The sequence below is a fragment of the Mustela erminea genome, chromosome 6, assembly GCF_009829155.1.
Source record: "Mustela erminea isolate mMusErm1 chromosome 6, mMusErm1.Pri, whole genome shotgun sequence".
In the NCBI taxonomy this organism is placed as follows: Eukaryota; Metazoa; Chordata; class Mammalia; order Carnivora; family Mustelidae; genus Mustela; species Mustela erminea.
In genome coordinates, this window is record NC_045619.1 from 111,463,898 (window position 1) to 111,490,625 (window position 26,728).

General features: G+C 42.6%; 1 protein-coding gene across 3 annotated transcripts in view; it reads right to left on the minus strand.

Moving 5' to 3' along the window:
• The window catches only part of CCNY (cyclin Y), a 320,551-nt gene that overhangs the window by 218,229 nt on the left and 75,594 nt on the right, over positions 1-26,728 (minus strand). The window contains exon 1 of one of the 3 annotated variants that reach the window (XM_032349318.1): positions 16,532-16,826. The exons of 1 other annotated variant lie outside the window; for it this stretch is intronic. In XM_032349318.1, coding sequence (XP_032205209.1) covers positions 16,532-16,685 — 154 coding nt within the window. In that variant the 5' untranslated portion in view covers positions 16,686-16,826. Of the gene's footprint in view, positions 1-16,531; positions 16,827-26,728 lie in introns of those variants that run through there. One more of the 3 variants, XM_032349317.1, reaches the window with a different exon arrangement.

Genomic DNA, 26,728 nt, shown 5'->3' on the forward strand with positions numbered 1-26,728 from the left:
ACATGGATTTTAAAAACAAATATATGAGAAAATTATTTCTAACTTCCCTTCTCTGGCCTTCCCCAATCACTCACTATCCCCTCCATCTTCACCCTTACATCCATTCCCCACAACAAACAGTGGAAACGCTTCCATCCATACCCTCAGCCTCACCTTCACCATGCTAGAGATAACTGAATACCTTTCCCAGGGGAAGCCATCCTATTAACTTATCTAAGTGAACTCAATACTTTCACCTGGGGAATTAGGAGCACAGATCCTGGTCAGACTTTTGTGGACCTAGAACTGAAGACATCGAGGTAGACATTTGCTACCAGAGAAAAAGAAAAAAAAGATCTACAGAAAAATAAATGAGACATAAAGAAAGATCAGATCAACTAAAACTGACAAGAGAATTTAAAAGTAAAATACTTAAATAGCTGCCTCAGTTCCTACAAGCTATCCAACTGCCTATTCCAAGTCCTTGTAAAACTCAAGTTATATTGCCTTCCATAAAATCTCCTCAAGACTTCCAGTAATTCTTCCCTCCTCCACTCCCTAATCAGTTTCAGTGGACTTCTATTAGACTAAAGGGTCTGAATTCATGCTTGTGGTGAGCAATCTCCAACACAGCCCCTGAAGTATCTCAAGGTATCCCACCCGCATACAATACCATCCCCTGGAATGCAGGGTGGATTTTAGGGACTTGATTCTAAGAAACAGCAGTGACAGAATGTTACTTTCAAACTGACATATATCAAGGCAATGGCTTCCATCTTGCAGGTCTCTCAGGGTCTCTGAGATCACGTGCTCTGGGCAGAGGCAGCTACCATGTTGTCAGCTTAAAGAAAGGCCAATATAGCAAAGAACTGATGTCTACAGCCAACAACCAATGAGCACTTGATGCCATGAAAAGCCATTTGAGTGAGTTTGGAAGCAGAATGTCTCCAAGTTGCGCCTCGAGAGAACTATAGTCCCAGCAGACATCTCAATCGCAATCTTTTAAGAGACCCTGAGCCAAGGACTCCCAGCTAAGCCTTGCCTGAACTGCTGACACAGAAACTGAGAGATAATACTGCTGTTCGAAGCTACTACATTTGGGGATAATTTGTTACACAGCTCAATAACTGACAGAATTCTAACTCAGATTAACATAATTCTAACTCAGATTTAAAAAAAAAAAAATAAGGTGGGGCGCCTGGGTGGCTCAGTGGGTTAAAGCCTCTGCCTTAGGCTCAGGACATGATCTCAGGGTCCTGGGATTAAGCCCCACATTGGGCTCTCTGCTCAGCAGGGAGCCTGCTTCCCACCCCCCTGCCTGCCTCTCTGCCTACTTGTGATCTCTGTCTGTCAAATAAACAAATAAAATCTTTTAAAAAAAAAAAAAAAAAAACTAAGATCGGTCAAGATTAATTTCTTCTTGGGAATATTTAACCTTGTTGTGAGAATCATGTTGAGTGAAAATGCTCTGACCTTCCCTTCCCCCCTACCCCTATCAGGAGACTTGGCTCTCAGACCACAAACCACTATAAACTAATCCCTCTTAGCACAGCTGCCATATCTGTAAAGTGAGGATCTCTATGGCACTTGATAGTATGAATGTTCTAGGATTCTATGAAGGCTATTTTCTCATACTCAACAAAAACAGCATATTGCCTCCACAGATCTGAAGACATCTATTCTGTCTCCCACGTTACAACTTTGAGTAATCATTTTACAAAATCCCAGAATATATGCAAAATACACAAAACCGGTCTCCAATACACATCCATCCATTATGGAATCTTTTAGAACAAATGTCCTCCTAATGAGCGTAATTCATTACATAAGATGTTCGGGGATTAAGCCACCAAGTTCCACATTACTTACTGACTTCAGAATGAACCTATGTGTCAATCCACCCTGGATCTTTCAAAGACAGAGCTTCCTTCTGCCTGTAGCACACCTCCAACCTCTTCCCTACTCCCATCCCTCTTGCCCTTGCCATGCGATTGTCTTGGCAAAGCCCTCCCTGACCACATCCCCTCATCAACCAGAGTAGAAGTAATCCCTCTGGCCTCCCTTCTACCTCTGTATATTGCAATCATCCATTTGCATATCTGTCTCCCTTAATAGACCATTAGGACCTTAAGAGCAAGGTTCCAGTTACACTGATCTTGCATTCCAGGTATCCAGCTGGGAACATATACATGGAGGAACTAATGTTTGTTGACCTACTGAAAAAGTGAACCTTAAACTCCTGGTTGGGGGGTGGGGGGGGGGGTGATCAAATTCTCACACTTCTTAAAAATGTCCCTCCTGGGTGGCTCAGTCGTTTAAGTGTCTGCCTTCAGCTCAGGCCATGATCTCAGGATCCTGGGATCAAGCCCTGCTTTCTCAGTGGGGAGTCTGCTTCTCCCTCTCTCTGTCTCTATTATATAAATAAATAAATATAATCTGAAAAAAAAAAAAAAAAGAAAGAAAGAAAGAAAGAAAAATGCCCCCTCCTCAGGGCCAGTATATCTATGGACGACAGTTGTTATGACTTGAGCCTCCGCACTGCGGGTACCGATCAGGAGCATGCCCCTGAGAGAATAAGCATCTCTCAGAAACACTTGCTTCCTGAATTCCACTTCCTCTCCAACTTCTTCTCTGTGGCTGAAGACAACACATTCTGGAATCATTTCCACATAGGGGATTTACCACTTGCTAAAATACTAGTTTAGAAAAGAAAGGAACTCCCTAACTTCTCTGCTTGCTTAACTCCTTACAGTATTAAGCATTCTGCTTAATACGGTCGGTCTCTTCATCTATAGTGAGAATTCCAAACTGGAAACCTGTCACCATGTTTGAACTCTGGAAAAAATAATAATAATAATTTTGTGATCGGCTTTCAGCCACCTCCCACTGATTCCCACCATCAGCATTAAGTTATTTTCAAATAAAAAACAAGAGGGACATACATGTATTAGATAAACCTCAGTGGACTAAAAAAAAAGTGAAATGAAGGCCAAAACATCATACACCAAGCATCCTATAATAAAGCCTAAAATCAGATGAATTATCTACACCGTCAGAAACAACACAGCTAACTTCGATCCCGGTGATCACTCCCATCACAGGCTGGCTGAACTGAACCACCAAGCTGTTCAACGAGAAATGGCTCCACAGACTGTTAGGCTAACGACACTCAAAAGCAACATTGGTCTTTATTAAGAGCATATGATTTCCATTCATTATAAATAGCCCTTTGTATACAATACCCTAATAATGAGCTAGTTACCTGCTCACCAAAAGAGGTCCCGTAAGGGCACCTCATAAGAAGCACTTTCGTTCATCTTGTTCCAATGCTTTTGTATCCTTAAAATGAAAATATCTCAAAATTCTATGATCATAATTTCTGTTTCAGAATTATGAGCACCTCATAAGAAGCACTTTCGTTCATCTTGTTCCAATGTTTTTCTATGCTTAAAATGAAAATATCTTAAATATTCTATTATCACAATTTTCAATTTCAGAATTATGTCCCTGGTCCCCACAAACTGCTAAGAACCCTTATGTAAGTAGTACAAAATATGTTTTGTCACATTTTCATTTTGTGCAAACAGGCTTTGTGTATCATTTGTATTTGAAAACCAACTCAAAGAACTCAATACACTTGGGTCTAGTAAGGCTGGATCTTCCCTGAGAGAGCTTATTTCATGGAAAAAGCATATACTAGGGTTGGTTAAACTTTAGTTTCACTCTTAAAACAATATTTAACTTCACTTTGGAGAATACAAAAAGAAGAGAGAGAAAATATCCGAGGTCCAGCTGTTTCTGCATGACTTGACTTGTGCTGATGAATTTAATTTCCATGTCTCTTCCAGATGGGACACATGAACAAGGAGTGGCTCCTCCTTATGACTCCAAATAATGCTACGACATGGTTCTGCAGACACTGAGAGCCCCAGGAATAGTCACAGCACCACTGACTTGGTCTTCCCATCTCTCTACCAGGAGCCTTCTCAATCTCTGAGTAATGGCTCCAACAACTCAGTTTTTCTCTGTGTCCTGTAACAAGAGTGCTGAATAGCTGTACTTTTATAATAATGTTTCCTGACAAATAATACGTGCTACATTGCATAGAAGGGGTTGACCTTACATTTTCAAACCTCAGGCTTTGGGAAAATATCTTTAACTTCAAGAATCACTTCTAGGGTGTTTGGATGGCTCTGTCAGTTAAACGTCTGCCTTCAGCTCAGGTCCTGATCCCAGGGTCCTGGGATGGAGCCCTGTGCTGGGGAGTCTGCTTCCTTCTCCCCCCAACCCCCGCCTCACGCTTCTATAGTCTCCCTCTCAAATGAATAAATAAAATCTTTCTTAAAAATTTTTTTAAAAAGGAAGAATCACTTCCACTTGTATCTTTACCTTACACTAAGGCATTTTCGAACTGACATTTTCGGTTCAAATATTTTTAGAGGAAATGTTTGTCAGGAATACAACATCACCACATTTTTTGGAGCATTCTTCACCTAGACAAGCTACAATTCAAGACTTGAATTTTTAACCTCTATTTCAAGAAACCAACACCACCATTTCCTTATTCCAGCAGAAGTGTTCTCAAGTAAAGAAACTGACTCTTGAAATAAAATAATTTAAATAGTTACTTCCCTAAATATTTTTTCTTTAAGAGTATAACAATGCAAGACAGATGCAACAGAGGAATTTTTTTTTCCCCCAAAGGTTTCTACTAAGATGTTCTTGAGTATCAGACAGCTGAATCAAACACTCATTCTGTTCACTGCCTGCCTCAGGGGGCCAGGTCGTCAAGCTGTGGCTGATGAGATTTCAAAAGGTCCACAAAAATACTAAATTGTACTGAACACTTGTCAAACCAAGCCAAAGCTACTGCAGAAAACACAGTCAGTTCAGAGAATTACATATTCTAATAGGCCTTCCATTTTTATATTCCTCATCATAACAGACTCTCAAAAGGAGGGTCCACTGTCAGTACTATAAAATGTGAAAAACCCACACACAGGACTAGCTGATTTTTAAAATTGAGTAAAAAATAAAATTAAAACTCTTGGCTAAAAGAAGAAAACTTACCACACCTTTCAGTATGTTACACCAAAAAGGAAGGGAGGGAGGGAAGGGAAGGAAGCTATAAAGGAAGAAAATTAAGTGATTTTTGAATTTAAGTAAAGAAACTACACACCCTCCCGGTACACACCAAAAGCTATCCTACTACCCATGGTCAGAACTGCAAGCAATGTCTTTTCTGTCAAAAATACCATTAGGAGCACCATCTTAGAACATGATGCTAGTTCTAAGGAGTTCAAACAAACAATGCATTCCTTTGCAAAACTGGTGGAGGAGGGACAGGACATTGACATCAAGTCTGGAGTTAATGGCAGCCCCTGGAGCTGTGCAGCCTAGAGTCTATGAAGTTCCACACCCAGCCCTTAAATGTGTCAAAGTGACAGAGATAGTAGAACCCTTAGGAAGTTGCTCTATTGTTTCTTTTTCACTTTGAATCCTGGAACCTGTAACTCAGTGGTTCTGAAGAGGAGTAGGAGGAGAGTTGCCCCCTTGGGGAAATTATACTTGGCAATTACATTTGTGGTGTCATGACTGAGGGTGGGAAGACGCTACCCGTACCTACTGGGCAGAGTCAGGGACACTGCTAATCACCCTGCATGGACAGCGCAGCCCCCACCATCAACAAAGAATTATCCCACCCAAAGTATCAATAATGCCAAGGTTGTGAAACCCTGGCACAGCTTCAGAACTCTGCTTTACTGAAAGGGTTCCAGAATTTTATGCTAAGGAGCTAGGCTCAAGTGAATATACTTTCACACGTGAATGTGGCTAAACAAGACAAAAACCCATTTATGAATGCTACTTTGAGGAATAAAAAACCAAAAATTATACAGGCAATTTACAGACTGTCCTTCTTGACTGGACATCAGTATTGTAGTTTGACATCACATTTTTCAAACTATGTTAATCAAAGTCAGACACAGAGAGCAAGGGGAAAACACTCATTTGATGCCTTGAACTATCAACCTTTCATTCCCAAAGTGAATGCACACATCTAGTCTAAGGACACAGGAGACTAGGAGGGCAAAGACAAGGCGGCATTAAGCCATGCCTAAGGTAGCTGGCTGCCATTTAGCAGACTAATGTCCACACTCATCTACCCACATGAGCCCTCTGCTCTCAAACTTTCACTTCGGCCCAACACTCCTTCCCACAATCCCCTTCATTCTTTCCTTCTAGTCCTATCACAGTGTTGTCTTAGAAATATCCAGGCACAAGAATAAATTTCATTGTCAAAAAACCCCACAAATGTTCCTCAGAATATTTACTACTTAAAGATTTTATTTATTTATTTGTCAGAGAGAGAGAGCGAGCGAGCGCAGGCACTAACAGGCAGAGTGGCAGGCAGAGGCGGAGAGAAAAGCAGGCTCCCTGCCAAGCAAGGAGCCTGATGCGGGACTTGATTCCAGGATCCTGGGATCATGACCTAAGCCGAAGGCAACAGTTTCACCGACTGAGCCACCCAGGCGGCCCAGAATATTCACTACTTAAATGAGAGAAGAAAATATTGTCTGGATAGCCAGTCTCCTGGTTTCATGTCAGAATTCCACAGGGCCTCTCCCAGCAGAACATCTCTATCAACTCTGAAAGTCACTGCCATGCTTGCTATCCACCCCAAATCGTTCTCCGGGATGCAGAGGCGCCCAGACATCACCCAATATAAAAGCAACCAATCCACTACGGAGGCCTATTCTTTACCACTCAGGGCCTTGCTGGGCTGTTGCAGTGCATGTCATGTTGTCTTGTATCTGGGTGCCCCCTGACTTGTCCCACCTTAACAATGCTGTCACAGCTCCTCCTCACCTCCTCTCTCATGTACTTCACTTCCAAACACCCAGGGGCTGCCAACAGCTTCAAAACATGAGTTACAAAGTAACCCTCCTACTGCAGAAGAGAGCTCTACACACAGCCAAGTGTGCTCGCAGAGCTTGCATGGCGCTTCAGATACATGGGCTGGCAGAAAAAGCCGTCTTCCGCAGAAGCAAATGGTTTGCAAAACAAGAATATGCTCCCCACCTCTTAAATTTATCCCTGAGTGGAAAAAAAAAAAAAATTTATCCCTGAGTGGTTAATAATTAAAGTCACACTTTGAATACTGGCTTTACCAGGCTTTCTCGGCTCTTCCTACAATATATAAGAAATGGAAAAATCAGATATTAGATTTATTTTATAGAAAAGATATGCTAAAATTAAAGCGAATAAACAATTTGTATCTCTTCAGTAACACCAACTTTAGCTTTCAAGAGACAGAAGGCAATCTCTAATGCTATATAAACCCTGTTTACCCATGCTTTTCAAATAAAACTACACATTAAAATAACAGCCCATCACTTACACACAGCTGGAGGCTGTGGGAAAATAAAATTATCCATATAAACTTTCAAAAGTAATGCTCACTCTAAATGAAGTAATCCTTGATGAATTTGTGAGTTTGAAATTTTTGAAACTGAATTAAACACAGCATCATGATTTCATTTCTCAACCCAGACTCTAATAGGGTACACAGAAGCCCTAAAACCTAGACTTTTAAGCAACTACACAAAGTCTGGATCCATACCTAAAAAACAGAAATAATTTAAAGGATAATTATGATTACACTTAATGGAATATCTGTAATCAATTAATACCCTAAAAAAATATAGATTCATTAATGGACAGAATACTAAATTTAGAGTGAAACCTTTTCTTGAAAGGCAAAGAAAAGACATCTTAACCCATCTATCCATGCACTAATTTCTCTGATTAATGGTAAATTTGAAAAAAGTTTGGTAAAGTAAGATAAAGAGTTTACCAAATATATCAAAATATGTTTAATAACTTCTCTTTTCCCTTTTTGCCAACCAAGAGCAAAAGCAACCATATACAGGAAAGAATCTGTTTAGAAAATGCTTTGAACACTACATTCCTGGTTTTGCAACACTCAGTTATATTACATATGCACTCCCATGGAGGGTATTTCCGATTCTGCCTCCTTAATGCCAGAAGGTCTATAACCAGATGTGTCCAAAATAGAAGTGACTTGCATTTCACCATCCAACTAAGATATATCTACAAGGCTCACAAAGAAACGGCCAAGGATGCAACTGAGTTGCTAACAATTATCTTTCGTGTACTCCAGCTGTACTTTTCTCAGTGCCAAACACCAGCTGACAGGTCTACTGATGCTAGTACATCTCCACTGACCATGGCACTCACAACTATCACACCCAATGAAGCCCCACTCTACATCTCAAGTAAGGCGCAAAGATCAGAAAATAATGACCCAGGAATTAAAATAACATGTACTAGGGAATGTGGCTACAGAGTAATAAAACCAGGTTATGATAATTTTTTCAAAGTCATATAACCATGGGAAAGGGAACACGTAGCCCAGAAATGTTATAATCACCCAAACATTTTAGAACTCCTTTTTTAGAACAGAATTTTTCAGCCATACTAAAAAACAAATCAAAAATAAAAGTTTCAGGGCGCCTGGGTGGCTCACTGGGTTAAAGCCTCTGTCTTCGGCTCAGGTCATGATCCCCGGGTCCTGGGATCAAGCCCCACATCGGGCTCTCTGCTCAGCAGGGAGCCTGTTTCCTCCTCTCTCTCCCTGCCTGCCTCTCTGACTAGTTACAATCTCTATCAAATAAATAAATAAAATCTAAAAAATTTTTTAAAAATTAAAATAAATAAATAAATAAATGTTTCTTTACAAAGTCAAAAGTAATGTATAAAATGTCAACATTCTGACAAAGGTGAGGGGGGAATAAAAGAATATTTCAAGGTTTCCCAATCCAGTAATTGAAAGCAACCACTTCCTGGTGAGGCAATAGAGATGCCCAGCGTGTTGTAGTTTGTAGCTAATCAGCCCTGGAGATGACCTCTTTTCTCAGCTTCACCAAGAATTTCCAGGCAAAATCTTGCTGACTTGAGGTATATGTCAATTTGTATGACAACACTCAGTTGGAGCTTTGAAACACCCCTTTCCTCCAAGAGTCAGACAGAAAGAGGAGCCCCTAGAAGAAGCAAAGTAAGAGAGCCATAGGAAACAGCTACAAACAACATGAACAGCAGAGGAAGGGAAAGGAAAAGTGCGTTAGATATCTTCTGAGCTCTCTGCAGTTGTGGATCTAGCTAGACTTTATGGAAAGAAATGGCCGCAAACAGCCCCCAATAACTTGTTTCAAGCTGCCTGAGCTCATTTCTCAGCCCATCAATTCCCTTTTACTTAAAGAAGTATTTTAACATAATAAATGTATGCATACATAAGCCTTAAGACCTGCTCTGATTAAAAACAAAAAACAAAACAAAACAAAACAAAAAAAGACAAAACCCTGGTGACTTCAGCCTCCATCTAAGGGTCCAATATTAACATTCCTAGCAATTTACTTTCCATGACAGAGTCAGGGGACTGTTTGGGTGGGGTCTATTATCTCCAGGAGTACCACTGCTCACTGCAGGACATCACCGTGTGACTCGGGAGAGATGCAACCCCAACCTGGAAAACTAGTATTAGAGCAGTATTCCTATTCTAAGTTCAACTACCAGCAAGCTTCACATTCAAAGGTCATACAGCTCTGTATAACCTCATCTTATCCAGGTCCAAAATTCCAGTTATCCTTCTGGCACCACCTTAAGAACAGTGACTGCAGTGATGTCTTTGTTAGGATAAGCCCCTCAGGCTCCCAGCTTCTCTGATTATGGAAAGTTCAAACATAATTTATTGTAGATCTTGGAACGCACTTAATATTTAATGCAAGGAAATCAACATGAGGACCATGTTCATAATAACATATATTCATCAAGTACTTTCTGGAAGCATTTTAGCCCGATTTTGATTCTCGTTTTAGGTACCTCAGAGCTTAATAAAGCTAGGCAGCATTTTTAAGCACATTCTTTTTAAGCAGAGAGAAAAGTGAGGCTCACCAAGATGGAGGGCCCACAATAAAGGCAGAGCCATGTCTGGAACATGAGTCTCCTGATTACTGAGCTCCTGCTCTTTGCCCTCCAACACACTTCAGAGAGCTAGAGGCACATCCTGTAAACCCCCGGGAAGAGCTCGTCCTGGACTTAACCTTCTTGAGTTCCACCTCATTCTTCAGCAAAGGCAGAATAATGTTGAGTCTCAGAGCACAGAGAACAAACGGTGTCCTCACCAAGATTCCAGCAATATACTACTCAATGTTTCAAGCTGACACTAAATATGGCAGAGAAAGTGAACTCTCTCCCTCCTTGCAGGTAACAAGCTGAAAATGATACTGAATGCATGAGATCAACCGCTGTGGACGCACCCTGGTTGCCTTCTTGTTGACTCATGAGAGGATTCGTACTCTGAAGTATGACAGGCATGATACCGTCAATAACACTCTTGTGAAAATAGCAAATGCTGCTTCCTTCAAGTAAGCCCAACAGGACACGATTGGAGCCAAATTTCTGACCCTATGTGACTAAAACAAAATTTCAAAGCCACTCACATATCTTGCATCTTGTTTCTTTTTTTCCTTTTGGTTCTACCCTTTCCTAGATAGGAATGAATTTAATCTTTGTGTTAGTTTCATCCAGTCAGAAATTGAGAGTAATTCATCTCAAGATGATAAAGACAATGAGCTCTGTAGAAAAGAGTGAAAATATCTACCATTCTATAAAATTATTTAATCTTCCCGTTTCTCAAAAAGTAAGCAGTAAAGTAAAAATCCTAATCTCAAAGTATTGCTAACTCAAAGCATACAGGCAATGAATGAATGTCTTAAAACAAAGTGGGCATGGGCCAGGCATGATGACAGGGGGTCAGTTTCTAGACCCAGGTCACTCCCTAAGTAGCTGTCACAGGATAGTTGGGATGTGGGGCTCTAGCAAGTGATAGCAGACTGAATTCCAACTCTGACACTAACCAGCTATGAAACCTTGAGCAAATTTCTTAACTTTCCAGTCTCAATTTCTTTACTGTAAAATAGGAAGAATGACAGAGATTTTTAAAAGACAATACAAGTCAAGTAATTAGCATAGCACTTGGCCCAAAGTTAACACACAATAAATTCTACTACCCTTGTCCATGATCTATATGACCTGGGCAAGAGACTGCACCTCTCCAAGATTCAATTTCCTTATCTGTAAATGAAGATGGGGAGCAAACGACTCCACAATTCTAAACTAGAGAGGAAAATAAGTAAGTAAAGGTCATGAAATCTTCATTGGTGCTCTGGAGAATGGCACTCTCCACAAACCTTTAAAGTGCACCTCTCCACACTGCCTAATACGCGCCAGTGCATGCTTGGCCAGGGTGTCTTCACAAATCTTGCAGGCAGTGCAGCTAATAAATCTTAGTCTGGAATGAAAGTCCACAGGTATGGGTTTTGTCCAGCAGGCTGGAAATGCTAAGTGGATCTGACACACAAGAAGAAACCCAAAGAGATGAGGTTGTAGAGAGCCAAAGAAACCAAGAGCAGTAATTTAAGCTAATTCTGTAACAGGTGCTTAGCTCATAAATTGCTCCTTTGTCTCCCCACCCTTGTAACAGTGAGTGTACTTTTCCCCCGGTTATCCTTCCCTGACCTAGGATGAGCCCCTTCGGCTTCTAGTTTCTCCGACTACAGAAGTTAAAACATCATTTGCTGTATATCTTAGAACACTTCACAATTAATAAAGAAAATCACCAGGAGTAGCTAAGTTCATAATTACATATGTTCAAGTTGTACTTTTTGGTTTATTAACTATTTTGGCCTCATTCTGATCTTTAAGGATTTAAGGCCACAGCTAAAGCCATTCATCTTAAGAGATAAGGAAAAAGACTAAACATATCACACTGTTAAATAGACTACAATTAGCCATGATTTGCTTTGGTATAGGTTTGTTTTTTGTTTTTGGTTTTTTTTTCCTTTTGTGATGCTTTAAACCCTTTCTTAAGTTTCATTTTCAGGGTTTCACTCTACCTGCTATCTCTCAGGTTAAAACACAAACAAACCAAAACGTTTCATATCCACTCCACTTTCATTATTACAGGTCTCAGTCTTTCTCTACTTCCCTCCTGTTCTTCTTATGCAATAAATACACATGATGTACTCTAACTCCAATGTCAGTAAGTTGCTGACTTCACTCATTCATTCAAACAAATATAGAGTATCTTCAGGATAAAAGACCCTTAGGGAAACAAAATGAATCAGCAAACAAAACGAAAATGTTCTACTGAAATTTACGTACCAGTAGGTACGTTACTATTATCTATATAATATATAATATCTACATTTATAGGCAATATGTAAGAAACAATAATTCAGAGAATGTATACTAGGATTGCTGATGCGGTAATAGGAGAGATGTTAAAGGGGGCCATCAGGAAGGCCTCACTGAAAAGATGAGGCATGAACCAAGACTGAAGGCAGTTGAGAGAGCCAAGAGGAAACACAGAAAAACATTCCAGACAAAGAGACAGAGCAAAGACCCTAGTGTGACAGCATGGCAGGTGTATTCAAGGAACAGCACTGAAGGATGCCAGTGTGGCTAGAGTGAGCTGGCAAGTTGAGTGAGGAAGGCAGGCAGATCACACAGGGCCTTGAAGTCCATTTTAACAACTCTATCCATGGTAAAAGTCCATTGTAAAACTTTTACTTGATATGAAATAAGGAGCCACTGCAGTTTTTGAGCAGAGGAGTCAAACATTAAAGTTCATAAAAGGCTCTCACCATGGGTGCCAAGTTTGTTGCCATGTTTGTTTGAGAACAGACTGTCGTGGGCAAGGGTAGAAGCAAGTCTATCAGTTGGGTATCTTAGCTGAGACAAGCAGCAGGAGAGGTTTTAAGAAGTATTTGGATTCTGGATATATTTTGAAGGTTGAGAGCCATTCTTTTCTAGCAGACTGGATACAGGATGTTGGAAAAATTGGGTTGTCAAAGAAGAGAGCTGAGCTACAAAGGATGAAATTGCTAGCAATTATTTTGAGGCAAAACCATAAGTGACACTTTGGCACAGATGTTATAGGCATTCTATCCTGATTTACTTAGTCTCATCAAATTTTAAATTCTCTTTAAGTCCACCCCTTTTTCTCTCCTCCCACAGCAATAATCTAACCAGGAAAGGCCAGTTTATTAAACATACATGATGTTTCTTCTCAGAGAATCTGTGGCTATGACTACAAAGATGGATACCCTCTCCCAGAAAGCAACCCCAGGACTAGTAAATGTGCGATGGCTTGCTAATCAAGCAACAATGGAAAGTACCCATGTGTCCATTACTAGCTATATGACTGTAGGCAAGTCGTTTTTCCTCTCTCCTCCTCATTTTTTGTGTTAAAGTAAAGATAATATTATCCATAGGGTTATTGTGAATACTAAATGACTAAAGAGATATCAAGCAGTTAGAGCAGCATTTAGCACAGAATAAATAATATATAATGGCTGCAAATATTACTATCATTGTCATTAAGTCTTTTTGTTAATTCTCAATCTCAGAAGAATTTTACGAGAAATAATACCTAGGGAGGTGATGAGTCTAATACATACTTCCAAAAACATAAATAATCTAATACTAAGGTACACTTGAGTTCAAAGACAGGGCAAGTTGCTGGTAGGTGTCATGGAAGCCTAACTGCCTTAACTCAGTCCTGAAATATTACAGGACAAATATTACCCATTGTAAGTTTTGGGCAGGGAAAACATGGATTCAAACCTCGTATCTCTGTGATTTTTAAGAAACTGACCTATCACAGAAGCCTCATGAACTTCTCTGAACCTTTCAATTCTAGTTGTCTAAGATGTCTCTAAGGATAAAGATGGTACTTGAGCACTTTGGCTTTTGTGATATATTCAAGAATGCTTCAGCTATAGTTTTTAAATGTTTACTAATCACCTATCAATATAATTCAGAAGTTACAATCTATACCTATTTCTATATGCTATTTAACTTAAACAAGTCTGTTCTCTTCTCCCAGCTTCTGACACTGAATGAATTTCTACGGAAAATGTCCCTGAACAGACTTACCCAGCCAGGGATTCTCAACCCTACCTGCATCTTCGAATTACCTGGAGAACTTTAAACATATTAATGCCAAGGCCCAGTCCTAGATTTCTGGTGTAACTGAAACCAATGCTGAGAACCACAGACAGATAGGTAAATCCTATAAGTATTATCTATTGAATTTGACGAGACAGAAAGAATATTGTTTAAATAGCGAATCAGCCAGTCTTACACAACACTGATAGGCAAAAACATTTGGAAATAATTTCTCCATGTTATGCGCTAATATTGGGAAGAGGCTTTATTTTTACATAATGAATTAGGAAAATACAGACAAAAGGAAGATTAATGTTTCTTAGAGCCATGCTGCATACTATTATTGACTATAGAGAGGAAACGGGGTGGGGTTGGGGAGGGGAAGAGTAATTATAACCAGGTATTTGGCAGTAAGTCTTAGAAGGATTTTGCCAGAGAAAAATAGACTAGTATTGTGTGTTACTTCATTTGAAAGAAATCTCAGTTTTGGTCATCAAGTCAGCTTTCAGAAAACATTTGGAAGACCACCAACTCTTGCTTTGTTAGGTCAGGATAACAGGAAACTGTAAGAGACTCTAGGGCTGGTTATAAAGATTTCTAACCTAAATTCATAGTGACTTTTTACCCCAGAACTCAATTCATAAGATGGTGCTAGTTTAAAAACCAGAAATGTTAATTCACTATTTAAACAATATTCTCTGGAGTAATGGCTTTCTATAATAAACTCATTCATTCATTTATTCCTTTAAAAAAAAAAAAAAGCACTTATTAAATATTTACTGTATGCTAGACATAACCTCCAGATGCTTGGACCATACCAGTGATCAAGACAGACCAGACCTTGGGATGCCTGGGTGGCTCAGTCGGTTAAAGCCACTGCCTTCGGCTCCGGCCATGATCCGAGGGTCCTGGAATCGAGTCCGCATCAGGCTCCTTGCCCCCCAGGGAGCCTGCTTCTCTCTCAGCCTCTGCCTGCCACTGTGCCTGCTTGTGTGTGTGCTCGCGCTCACTTGTGCACACGGGCTCTCTCTCTCTCTGACAAATAAATGAATAAGTAAAATCTTAAAAAAAAAAAAAAAAAGATAGACCAGACCTTAATATCCTTCCAGATGCCTTTAAATGCATGAATTTAAAGTATAACTGTAGTTCAAAGACATCTAAAGAGATTAAGATGTTTTCTAAACTTGAAATATAATGTGGAACCCTAATTTACTAAGTGCTTACTATAAGCCAGATGTTCTATTAGTCCCTTTAATACATGGTACTCATTTAATAAACTTGCTGTCCTGCAGAGATGGCATTACTATTTAGAAGAAATTAAGAGACCAAACAATGAGAAGAATTTTTCCCTTAGCAGAGTTTAAATTTCCACACTAGAGGGAATTCTCCATCTCTAAAGTTGTCAAGAATGGGACTTATCACAAAGTTGTGTCAATTCACTCACACAAGAAATTTTTTCATCTTAGTTCAACTATATCAACTGGGAGAAGACTTGGGGTTTAAAAAAAGAAAAACCACGTTATCACAAGAATACATTTCCAATTTCACATTTTTTTAAGTTGAAATTATGCAAACTGTGTTTCAAGCATGATGCAGAAACTACCTATCCATATTAAGCCACATACCTTAAGGACAAATTAGTACTAATGGATCTACTGTGGGACATAAACAAACACACATTACTAGGTGCAGTGATCGGTCCTTTATAAAAAGCAAACCAAACATCACTCAGTTCAGTCAGAAATCCACAGGACTGTAATTCTGCCCCAAGCAAAAACTGGGTGACAACCCAAAGATGTCTCCAAACCATTCTGATAATAATTGAGTTTGTAGTTTCGTTTTGTTTTTTCCGTTTTCAGGTGAAGCTATTTGACTCCAATCCTGCACACACACAAAAATCCTTTTTTAAGTTTTTAACGGAAATAAGGAACTGCCAATTGGGATCAATTTGTAAGTTTCCGTGGGGAAGCGGATACACAACAACCCTGTTCTCCCAACTCCAGGCAGAGACTAATTCCAAAATGGGATTCACTCCTCCTTTACGCCAGGGATCATCCATTCCCTTCGCCTTCTAAAGGACAAACGAGCTCAACATTCCCGGGAATAACTTGGCTTGTGGCTACGTTCACACAGTGCCTTGGACGCAGGCTCTCGGGGCGGGGGCACCTCAGCACTGGCCACTCAAGTCTGGACAAGGGCCAGCTCTTGTCGCCTCTCGACCTGCACCCCTCCGCCCCCGCGGTACTCCCGAGCCTCCCGCTGGCAAAGTTTCCTCGCCGCTCGCTCGGGGGTACACGCCGGGACGCCGCTGGGGGTCTCCGAGACCCCAGAGCTCCCGGGGTTACGGGGACCAAGACCCGGTCCTGCCCTGATTACAGAAGCAGGGTAAGAAAGCTACAGCTGCCTCGGCCACACAAACGCGGGGTGCAGACAGAGCACGGCGGATGCGGGAGGGTTGTGGGGACGTCAGGAGGAGGCTCGCGAGGCCGCCGCCCCGCGACCCGGACTCGCCCGCGCTCACCGTCGATGTTCTCCCGGTCGCTGATGTGCTGCAGGTTGCAGCCCGTGTCCTCGCGGCTCAGGTCCGTGTCGGGCCGGTAGGACTCCAGCCGGGAGTGGGTATTCCTCCGGAGCTTGGGGCTGGACGACACGCAGCACGAGGTAGTGTTCCCCATCTTCGGTGGCCCCCAGACTCCTGCTGCTCTCGCCTTCCTCCCGGTCCCCGGGAGCGGGGCGCGGGCGGGCGCGGGGCGCGGGCGGCGGGGGCGTGGAGGGGAGACCCGCCCGCCCGCCCGCCGCCGCGGGAGGGGGCGGAAGCCGCGGCCGGCCCCCGGGTCAGCAGCGGCGGCGGCGGCGGGGCCTCGCCATGGGCGGCGGCGGCGGCGGCGACGAGCGGGCGGCGGCCCCGGCTCCCCCGGTTCCCCTTCGGCCTCCGCACTCGCCCGCCCTGATCCGGCGGGCCTGTCCGCGGCGAAGGAGCGCTCGGGTCCGCGCGACTGCGGCCGCCGAGCCTAGCTCACCCCGCCGCGGCCATGGCGGGCGGCGCCGCGCAGGCCGCCTCCCCCCACCCTCCCCGCAGCGCTTCCCGGTCGGCGCCCGGGTCCCCGGCGGCGGCGGCGGCCTCCGCAAGAGGTTCCGGTTCAAGCGGGGGAGCCGCGAGTCCGTGCGGGGCTGAACGGCGGGCGGGCGTGGGCACGGCTCTCCGCCCGGCGCTGCAAAGCCCGGCACTAACCGCGAGGATGCTCGGGCGCCCTCCCCCGCCGTCGGCGCCCGCCCCCGCCGCAGCCCCCGCCCCGCCCCGTCGCCGCCTCTTCCCTCTGCCCTGGAAGCAGATCGGCGGCCGAGGAGGGAGGTCCCGTGCCAGCGCGGCCCCGCGCAGAGTGTGGGGTCGGGGCCGGGGGTCGCGCTTCACGCAGACAGGCGTGGGAGCCACAGACCGCGCGGCTGGAAGGAAGCTCAGCGTCTCGATGCCCTTCCTCTCCCGCTTCCGCGTCCTCCACCTCTCCCGGGCCTAAGCTGGGACGAGAGGTGTGTGCGGCGGGCCTGCGCCGCTCGCGGGCCGGCGGGGTCCCCCGCGGAGTGCAGAGGGGCCGGAGCGCCGGGGGCGCAGACGAGAAGCCTGAGGGAGGGCTGGGAGCACACGGAGGGTGGGGATGCGGCCGCCTCCCTGGTTTGCGCGGGGGCTGTGTTTCTCTTACACCGCGGGTGGGGGGCGGGGGAGAGAAGGGGTTCTTTTATTTTGAAAGTATTTAAAAGGAGACTGGACCTTGATTTGGCACTTCTCGCTTCTATTTTGAGTTTTGCCAGGACTTGATGGTGAGGTGACGTTGTTTTAAGCCGTGAGATAAAGCTGGGGGACCCCTGAGCTACATCAATGTCGAATTAGCTGCAGTGTTTTGAGTTTCTAGGAAATTAATGTGAAGTAGAGATAGATAACATCAGCTCTCCTTTGCTTTTCAGTGCTGTGCGGTTCTGTCTTGCTGAGACCAGCCTGACCCGAGGCATGTTAGCTAAGATAAAGGTATGTGAAAGTGCCTGGCTTAACGTGAGATGTTCAGTAAATCATGGGGCTCCATTCCCTCCCAGCATCCCAGAATGACCTTCTTGCCTAAAGTGGCAGAAATAATCTTTCCACTCTTTTTCCAAATAGTCAATGAAGGAGTCATGAGAAAATTCAGGGGAAAAAATGACTTTGAACACAAAAGATAGGGGGCAACGCTCTTAATTTTGGATCTGAGGAAACCGAAGTCGAGAAAGTTGAAGTGTCTTGATTGGCCCAAGATCCCAGTACAAGTTAGTGACAGACGGAAATACTAAAAAGGAACAAAAGGAGTAAGGAAACTTAATACTTACATAGCATTAGCAACGTGTGGACAACTTGCCTGAGGGGGTATAAACACTTAAATTTCATTTAATTCTCGATATCTAGCTTTTTTTTTTTTTTTTACAACCTGTGCTGTCTCTCTTGAACTCATGTTTATACATTTATTAGTCAATAATCAAAAAAACTTCATGCTCTGAGCTAGATTAATGCTATTTGTTGCAATAAGTGGCAGATGTCCTTGGAAAATAAATGGCAGCAAAGTGCTGATGTTGACAAGATGAGAAAGGACATGTAAAAGGACGTTTCAAAGAATTGCAGCCCTGAAAAGGTGGGTAAATATCAACAAGACAAAATAATACTCTTATGTTAAGGCAGTTTTGACCTTATTGCTTCCCAGGAAAGTTTGAATGGAATATAACTGCAAGTCAGTGAATGTGTATATTCACATTTTCAGGGCTACAGTGTATAGTTAAGATGGATAAAAATTGGGACAGGGGTTATCATATTGTCTGTTCTGATTGCTCTTTTGTAATTGGGCCACTATAAGCATCCGAATACTGAATCATAGGTATATGGCATATCCACTTAGGCATATTAAATAATCTTCATTTGATTGTAGAGTTTACAATATTATATCAGTGATAGGCTTTGAAGGATTTAAGAGGAGGCGCAGAATAGCTGTCTGCAAGCTTCCTGTGCTAGCGGGTCGTCGGGCAGTGTTAACTAAAAAGAGCATCTGGAGGTGAGGAAAGACAGGACTGGGGGGTCAGGGTAGCCACAGACTTATGCCAGAAGATCGACAGCCGTCAGTCTGCAGGGGCTTTTCTGTCCCCCACCTTCCCCAGTCCCCCTTTGACTCTCATGCCACGTTGCCTTTAGGAATGCATCTGTTGGACTTAACACAGAAGTGGGACTTTTGGTCAACAGGCCCAGGACTAGTGCTAAAGCCTCTTTAGTGACTTTCCTGAGTGCCACACACACACACACCCCAACACACACACACACACACACACACACACACTTCAAACTCCTCCAAGCAAAGACACCGCCTCTTTGAAAGGCAGTGACACTTTAGGAGAGCTTGCAGAAGCAGTGATGCCAAGATGAAAATGAAATGTGTTATTTATTAAATACCTGCTAGAAGCCATGCTATGTACTAAGTATGTTTTTACATTTAAGCCTATGCTGTTTCCCACATTTTACAAATAAAGACACTTTAATACTGATAATTAAACCTAAGATCAGACTACTGAAAAAAGGCCTAAGTGGAGATATTAACCTTGGTTCTGACTGCTAAGTCCATAAGGTGCCCCCCTCAGCTGTATCACCCAAACACCTCCTGCCCCCACCTTCAGGTATCACTGAACAGGAAGGGAACAGAGGCAGATGAGAGTAATAAGAGAAGAAATCTGCAAAAGTTTTGAGTGGAAAAGAGATTCTTGTGTTGCTTCTCTCCTTTATTCTCTTTTTGAAGGAAGCTTGCATTGACTGTTTAGGACTAGTTTTAGACTTGAAGGAGAGAGGGGATCTTATTTCTGTGGGCCCCACCCTTCTGACAGAGTAAGTAGATAGGCAAGAAGGTTGAAGAGAAGCATATGCAGAAATGTGCATTTAGCCAGTGTCTTTGACATTGCATCACTTGGGAATCTAAATGCAAGGACACTTCGTCAATAGAGTAAATCTAGCCCAGGATTGGGAACAGAGGGAGAGAGGGAAGGTGAGCCCTGCAACCCAAGGCCCTCATCCTGGAGAGAACGTCAACCTGCATATATTCATAACCCACCCTGTCTTAAAGTAGAAAGCATCATTTGGGTATTTTTTCCCTTCACCTTTCTCTGTAATTACTATTTAAGATTTTGGTCGTTGTGAGACACCTGGGTGGCTCAGTTGGTTAAGCATCTGCCTTCAGCTCAGGTCATGATCCCAAGGTCCTAAGATTGAGTCCCTCATTGGGCTCCTTGCTCAGCACAGAACCTGCTTCTCCCTCTGCCTGCTGCTCCCCCTGTTTGTGCGCTGTCTGTCTCTCTCTCTGGCATGTAAATAAATAATCTTAAAAAAGAGTTTTGGTCATTGTGAAGAGATGAGTATGGAAACAGGTGAACAACCTAAGTCATTGCTCTTCAAATTTTCTTTTTAGCAGTAGGAGCTTTTTTTTTTTTTTTAAACAAAATTTTCAGTGGAACCACAAACGTATGATTGATATTAGTATTAATCTATAAGATTATAAAAAGCAGGCTATTAAGAAAAAGCTACCTTAATTGAATCAGGTAGACCATAATTATGGTCTTACTTCAGTCACACTTAAACCTATGAAATATGAATGACCCCCTAGAATACAGAAAACACTGAGCCAGGTTAACCCAGAGCCTGGACTTTTGGTCAAAAGAAGAAAAATAGATAGAGTCTTAGGGAAAAAAACCTTCCCAGAGTATATCTGCCCTTTTCTTATCACCTGGTAACCAGTTTCCTATGTTAGTTGCTCAACATTTGTAAGGCAGTAATGGAAAAACCAAGACCCTTTGTTGTACCACCAGTGTTCTTCCTGTCACCATCTTATTTTCCAGGGACCTCCCCTCCAGATAAGGCCTCCATCTAGTACTTGAAACTAGGCAGTGTAAAATATGAACAGCTACTGGGGAAGTCTTTCCTTTGATAGCCACTTGACCTTGACCAATATAAGTGATTTATTTATTGAAAAAACATTTCTTAAAAGTATACTGAGCCAGGCACCTTAGGGATACAAAAATGGATAAGATTTAGTTCTTACCCTTGAGAAACTCATCATCTGGTAAAGTAAACAGTTGAAGATCAGGTGTAGAATGTGTCCAGCAATGTGAATGATTGTAGTCAATTAGTGGTAAAGTCTGAAGACTACCAAGACTGCTACCTATATTAAAAAGCTTTCTTGCCTGTAGTTAGATCTAAAATTCCACTATGGGAGATTTACTCCTGTGAAGTAAAGAATTTTTTTTTTTTTTTTTTAAGATATTGATTTGTTTGACAGAGATCACAAATAGGGAGAGAGACAGGCGGGGCAGGGGGGAGTTGGGACCAGGCTCCCTGCTGAGCAGAGAGCCTGATGTAGGACTCGATCCCAGAACCCTGGAATCATGACCTGAGCCGAAGGCAGAGGCTTTAACCCACTGACCCACCCAGGCGCCCCTGACGTAAAGAATTATATCCAGAGGTTGTCAGAATGAAAATTCCCACCATCAGTTAAAGATGGCTAGTAGACTCCTTAATTTCTCTTTCTTCTGTCAATCTGAGGGTTTTGAAGGGACGGGGGGTGGGAGGTTGGGGTACCAGGTGGTGGGTATTATAGAGGGCACGGATTGCATGGAGCACAGGGTGTGGTGCAAAAATAATGAATACTGTTATGCTGGAAATAAAATAAATAAATAAATAAATAAATAAATAAATAAATAAATAAAAAGAAGAAAAAAAAAAAAAAAAAAGATGGCTAGTAGATTTAAACACTGATGCTAAGTCCCTTGGAACAGAGTAACTGCCAGGAATAATGTGTTAAAGTAGGATTCTTAAGGTCATACTCCAGCCCAACAGGAAAGAATGCTGCCGTAAGGAAAGGAGGATGAGGAGAAGATAGCACTGGTGCCATGAGTAAAACTTTTGTTTTTGAAACAAATACTGAAGCTAGGGACAGCCATGGTCTCTGAGTTTCTGGGCAGAGGCCCACTTGGAAGCTGATTTATCTATCATGCAACTGAGAATTCACCTCCTGTCCCCAGGCTAACCAGTCTTAAGAAGTCTAATCTTTCTCTTGCCCTTGCCAAACTCTTACCTGCTTTATCATACCTCCATGCTGACCAGCAAGAGATATGGTAAAGGTATGTGCAGTCTCTAAGAACTAAGTTGTACTTTTGATAAGGCAAATCCCAGCATCTCACAGTGCCAGACTGGGAGAGGCTGTTACTTCTCTAACCCGGGTCAGTCCCCCATCTTCCTTTTTATGGAGCCCTCTATTTTGTGAGGACCTCAGAGATGATAGCTGGTCATGTGACTAAGTGTGGCCAGTGATTTCTGAGTGGAATCTTACAAGAAAACTCTCCGAAGGTGTTTCCTCTTCTCTGCTTCTTGGATTGTGGACATGATGGCTGGAATTCTAGTGCATACTTTGGAATACCAGCTGACCTTGCAGATGAAAGCCATGAACTAAGATATGTCCCCATATGCTTGTTTTACATGAAAGATATAAATTATGTTGTATAAGCCATGGTTATTTTTAATTCCCAAGTAATATGCATCCAAATCTGATCCTGATTTGGCAAGGATTTTATATTATCCTTTGATACAGTCCTGTGTGTCTGTGTCAGCAGTTTTCACTGATTGGCCCCGAGATAATGGGGACTCTGACTAGAACGGTGCAGTCATCTTATGTACTTGGCTCTCCATCGCAGAATTGAGGTTGGAATGGGAAAATGCAGTAGGCAGGTTCTGGAGTCAAGATTAGATTTTGTGGCAAAAAGAAGTTGTTTCTCCAAAGACACATTAGTCCCCATGGAAATTAAAAAAAATAGATGTCTGATGTATTACTTTAATATAGCACTCCTTTAGCATTCCCAGAACTGGAACCAAAGGCTCCTGTGAGCAGGAAACTCTAGAAACACACTCTGGTATATATGCTGAACATCCACCCAACCCAGGAAATTGACTCTTTCCTGTCAAAAAGGACCTCTCTTCATGACTCCTCCATTGACTACTTGGGAAAAAGATAGAAAGTTGGTTTCTGCCGCCTTGTATTCTTCCGATCACAGGCAAGATGTCTTTCTAGGCTAAGATGGCTGGTATTGGGGGCATTGGTAGGGATTTACTGAACGTCTACAATGAGCCAGACATTTTCACATACTTATCTTTATGTTAGTTAACTGACCTCAGTTCAGACCCTGTTCCCAATATGACAAAACCTAGCAGTATTTTAAAAGTAAAATAAGGATAGTTGATGAGTTGTGTTAACTTACTGCCTCTTCCTCACATTTTTAATCTCCAAGGAACTCCAAATACTCTACAGCTATAACTCAACATTCAAACAGCCCTGGGGTCCATAGGGGCAGCTAGGTCGATCCTACTGAAGTGGATCCGGTCACTTCTCTTAAGATTTGTTAATAGCTTCTCACTACCTATAGAATAGAAACTGCACTCTGCCTGGCATTCAAGCCACCACCTTTTCTCCAGCTGATCAGAACTGCTCAGAACTCGCTATCAGGCCTGCCATTCCTGTCTTGCTTTACTTGTGTGACTCCCATCACCTAAACACCCTTCCTACTCTGTTGCCCTCCTCCATGTTTTTAATCCTCAGCCTTCAAGGCCCAGCACAAGCACTTTTTTCTTAGTCCCTCTGCTGGAAATCGTAAACTCATAGTTTTTATCTAAAACCACTCATCTCTTTCTACTTATTTTATGCATTATTTTATCTTGCCTCCTAAACTCTACGCTCTGAAAGGGCATCCTCTTGTGCTTCCCTGCTTGTTCTTTGTGGCCCTTTGCACAGTGCCTGGCATGTAGGATGTGCTTAAGGACTGTTTGTTACCTGAGTACCAGGCTCAGCAAGTACCTAAACACGCTCCCTCCCTTTTTAATCCCCGTGTCTCTCCGTTCTTTCTTCTCAATAGAAGAGCAGATCAAACCAGGCAGGGGGTTGTTAGTGATGAATGTACAAAGTCTTCACTGATAATTCTCTTTTATTATATGGCAAAATATTCGAGGAAATATGTCTTGCATTGTGAGGCTCTTGAGACTGATAGAGATATATAGGCAATAAAGTGTTTATTACCCTTTTAGCCTTCTCATGAATGAATTAACCAGGAAAACAGCCCTTATGAGATGGAGCTGTGCTTTCAGAGCCTAGTTCTGACTGTATTAGAAAGAAATATATCGTTCATTAACTTGTTTACTTCAGAAGGAGAAGTTGGAATCCCAGAGCTTAGGTTGCCATGCTTCATGGTTTTTTTTTTTAACCTGAAAACACCCAATTCCAGAAAAAAAAAAAAGGTAATATGCAGTATGTCTGTGCATGTGCTTGCAAGCAGTGGGTACACACTCAAAAGCCACATTCATCATTCAGTTGACATATTTTGCCAGTTTGTCCAAGTCAGTGAAGGAACAGATTGCCCATGTCGGGAGATGTTTTTTAATGCCACCACTGGGGAGGGAAGGCTCCTCTATTTAGTGAGTAGGAGCAAGAGATGCTGCTGAACATCCTATACCAGGACAGCTCCCACAGCAAGAGATGTACAGCCCAAAATGGCAGCTGTGCCGAGGTTGAAAAGTCCTGTCTAAATTGGCCAGTTACTGGGACACCTGGGTGGCTCAGTGGGTTAAGCTGCTGACTTTGGCTCAGGTCAAGATCCCAGGGTCCTGGGATTGAGTCCCACATCGGGCTCTCTGCTCAGCAGGGAGCCTGCTTCTCTCTCCGCCTCTGCCTGTTTGTGCCCGTGTTCGTTCTCTCTCTCTCTCTGACAAATAAATAAGTAAAATCTTTTTAATAAATAAATAAATAAATTGGCCAGTTATTTACTGCATAAATGTTACTGATTCTTTCCATCAGGAGGTACACATCCTGACATTTTTCATAGTACCTGAAGGAAAGCAACAGTTCATTATCTAGTTTAGCATCCCACCAAAAACAGTTTAAAAGGGGGAAGTGACACTTGTTTTCAAAAGACAAAGATAGATTGTTAATTTCAAAATGCTTCTTAAGATTAATGTCTATAGGAGGGCTTTTTTTTTTTTTTTTTTTTTAAAGATTTTATTTATTTATTTGACAGAGAGAAATCACAAGTAGTCGGAGAGGCAGGCAGAGAGAGAGAGAGGGAAGCAGGCTCCCTGCTGAGCAGAGAGCCCGATGCGGGACTCGATCCCAGGACCCTGAGATCATGACCTGAGCCGAAGGCAGCGGCTTAACCCACTGAGCCACCCAGGCGCCCTATAGGAGGGCTTTTAAACAGTCATTCTGGTTCCAGTTTTCCCACAACACTCTAGGAAGTTATATGTGAGCCTGGAAGTCTGCCCAGTTGCAGATAAGCAGGGCTGTAACAGATTTTTTTTTTCTTAAATGAGAAAAAAATTTAAGACCTTAAAATGAAAACAGACTTTGAGAACTTCTGGCCTTTCTGTGATCTGTAACTGAATGAGTTTCATTGCCTCTAACATTTTACACACACCTACCTATATCACAGGATTTATTAATATGTGTTATTTTCTACTACATTTCTCCAAGGAAATTCTGAAGTGGAAAGCAAAACTTCTTATTTTTTGGAGCCCCAGTACTGTGAACAGTAATGTCTAACAGACACTCCATTCCTAAGAACAGCAACACCTGGCAGGCATCAAGGCACTGTCAGGTAAATCCCAAGAAGCAGTAATTGTCTCAATCTTAGTTTCCCACTGATGGACCACGGTGGTTTTGCGTATCTTAACAGAGAGAAGCTACATACAATTAGAGAGCTGTATTCTAAATCCAGCCCTGACAATCTTCAGCATGTTGTTTTTCCAAGATGAGACTTTTCCTTCTGTCCAGCAGGTGAACTTATATTTGATATTACCTGCAATGTTTCCTCATGATAATATCACCTTACCCCAAGACCTTCAAAAGCCTACAGAATGACTACCTGACTATTAGAAACCTCATAGAAACTTCTTCCTGTTGCTTAGTTATAATCCTTCTGCATTTCCTGGGGACTTTATCTCAGCACAGTGCATGATGCTGAGTTTTAATGAATGTCAAACAGTCACTGTTTGGGTAAATGCCAAGAAAAACAATGAGTGATACAAAGAAAGCAGTGAAAATCTGTACCTTCTGCCTTTATCCCAGCTCCACATCTGCACCTTTTATCATCAGCCCCAAGAATTGGGGTCTTCTGTTTGAAAATGAGCTGAGTCCCATAACTTCCAAAGACTTCTTGCTATCATACTGGGCTGGAGAGAAGCTGTTCAAAACAGGCACCTCCCTTAGTAGTGTGGCCTGAAGATGCACAGGCCCCCCTTGTTTGGTGCTGATGCCCTCACTGCCTTACAGGATGCTTAAAATTCCCAGCTGGCCTCCTTTGGGAATAAGGCCTTAAAATCACATTTTGCCTTTGATAAGTGATATCTGGAGTATTCACACATTAAAATGTTACTGTTCTCTAATAGCCCAGTTGTAACCAGTTAGTATATCTGATTAGCCAGAAGGATCACTCAAGGCACAAAAGCAGTGGTAATACAGGGCTATATCTTCATTCATAAAACTCTGAGGGGCTAGAGAAAAGGCAAGAGAGAACAAAACCCACTCTTAGGGGGTGCTCAGCCAGGAGCCACTGTGGAGAGGGTCTATGAATACTCAGAGGAAAACATGGGGGTGAGGGAATACACAGGTGACCGTGGATCAGGTGAAAATAA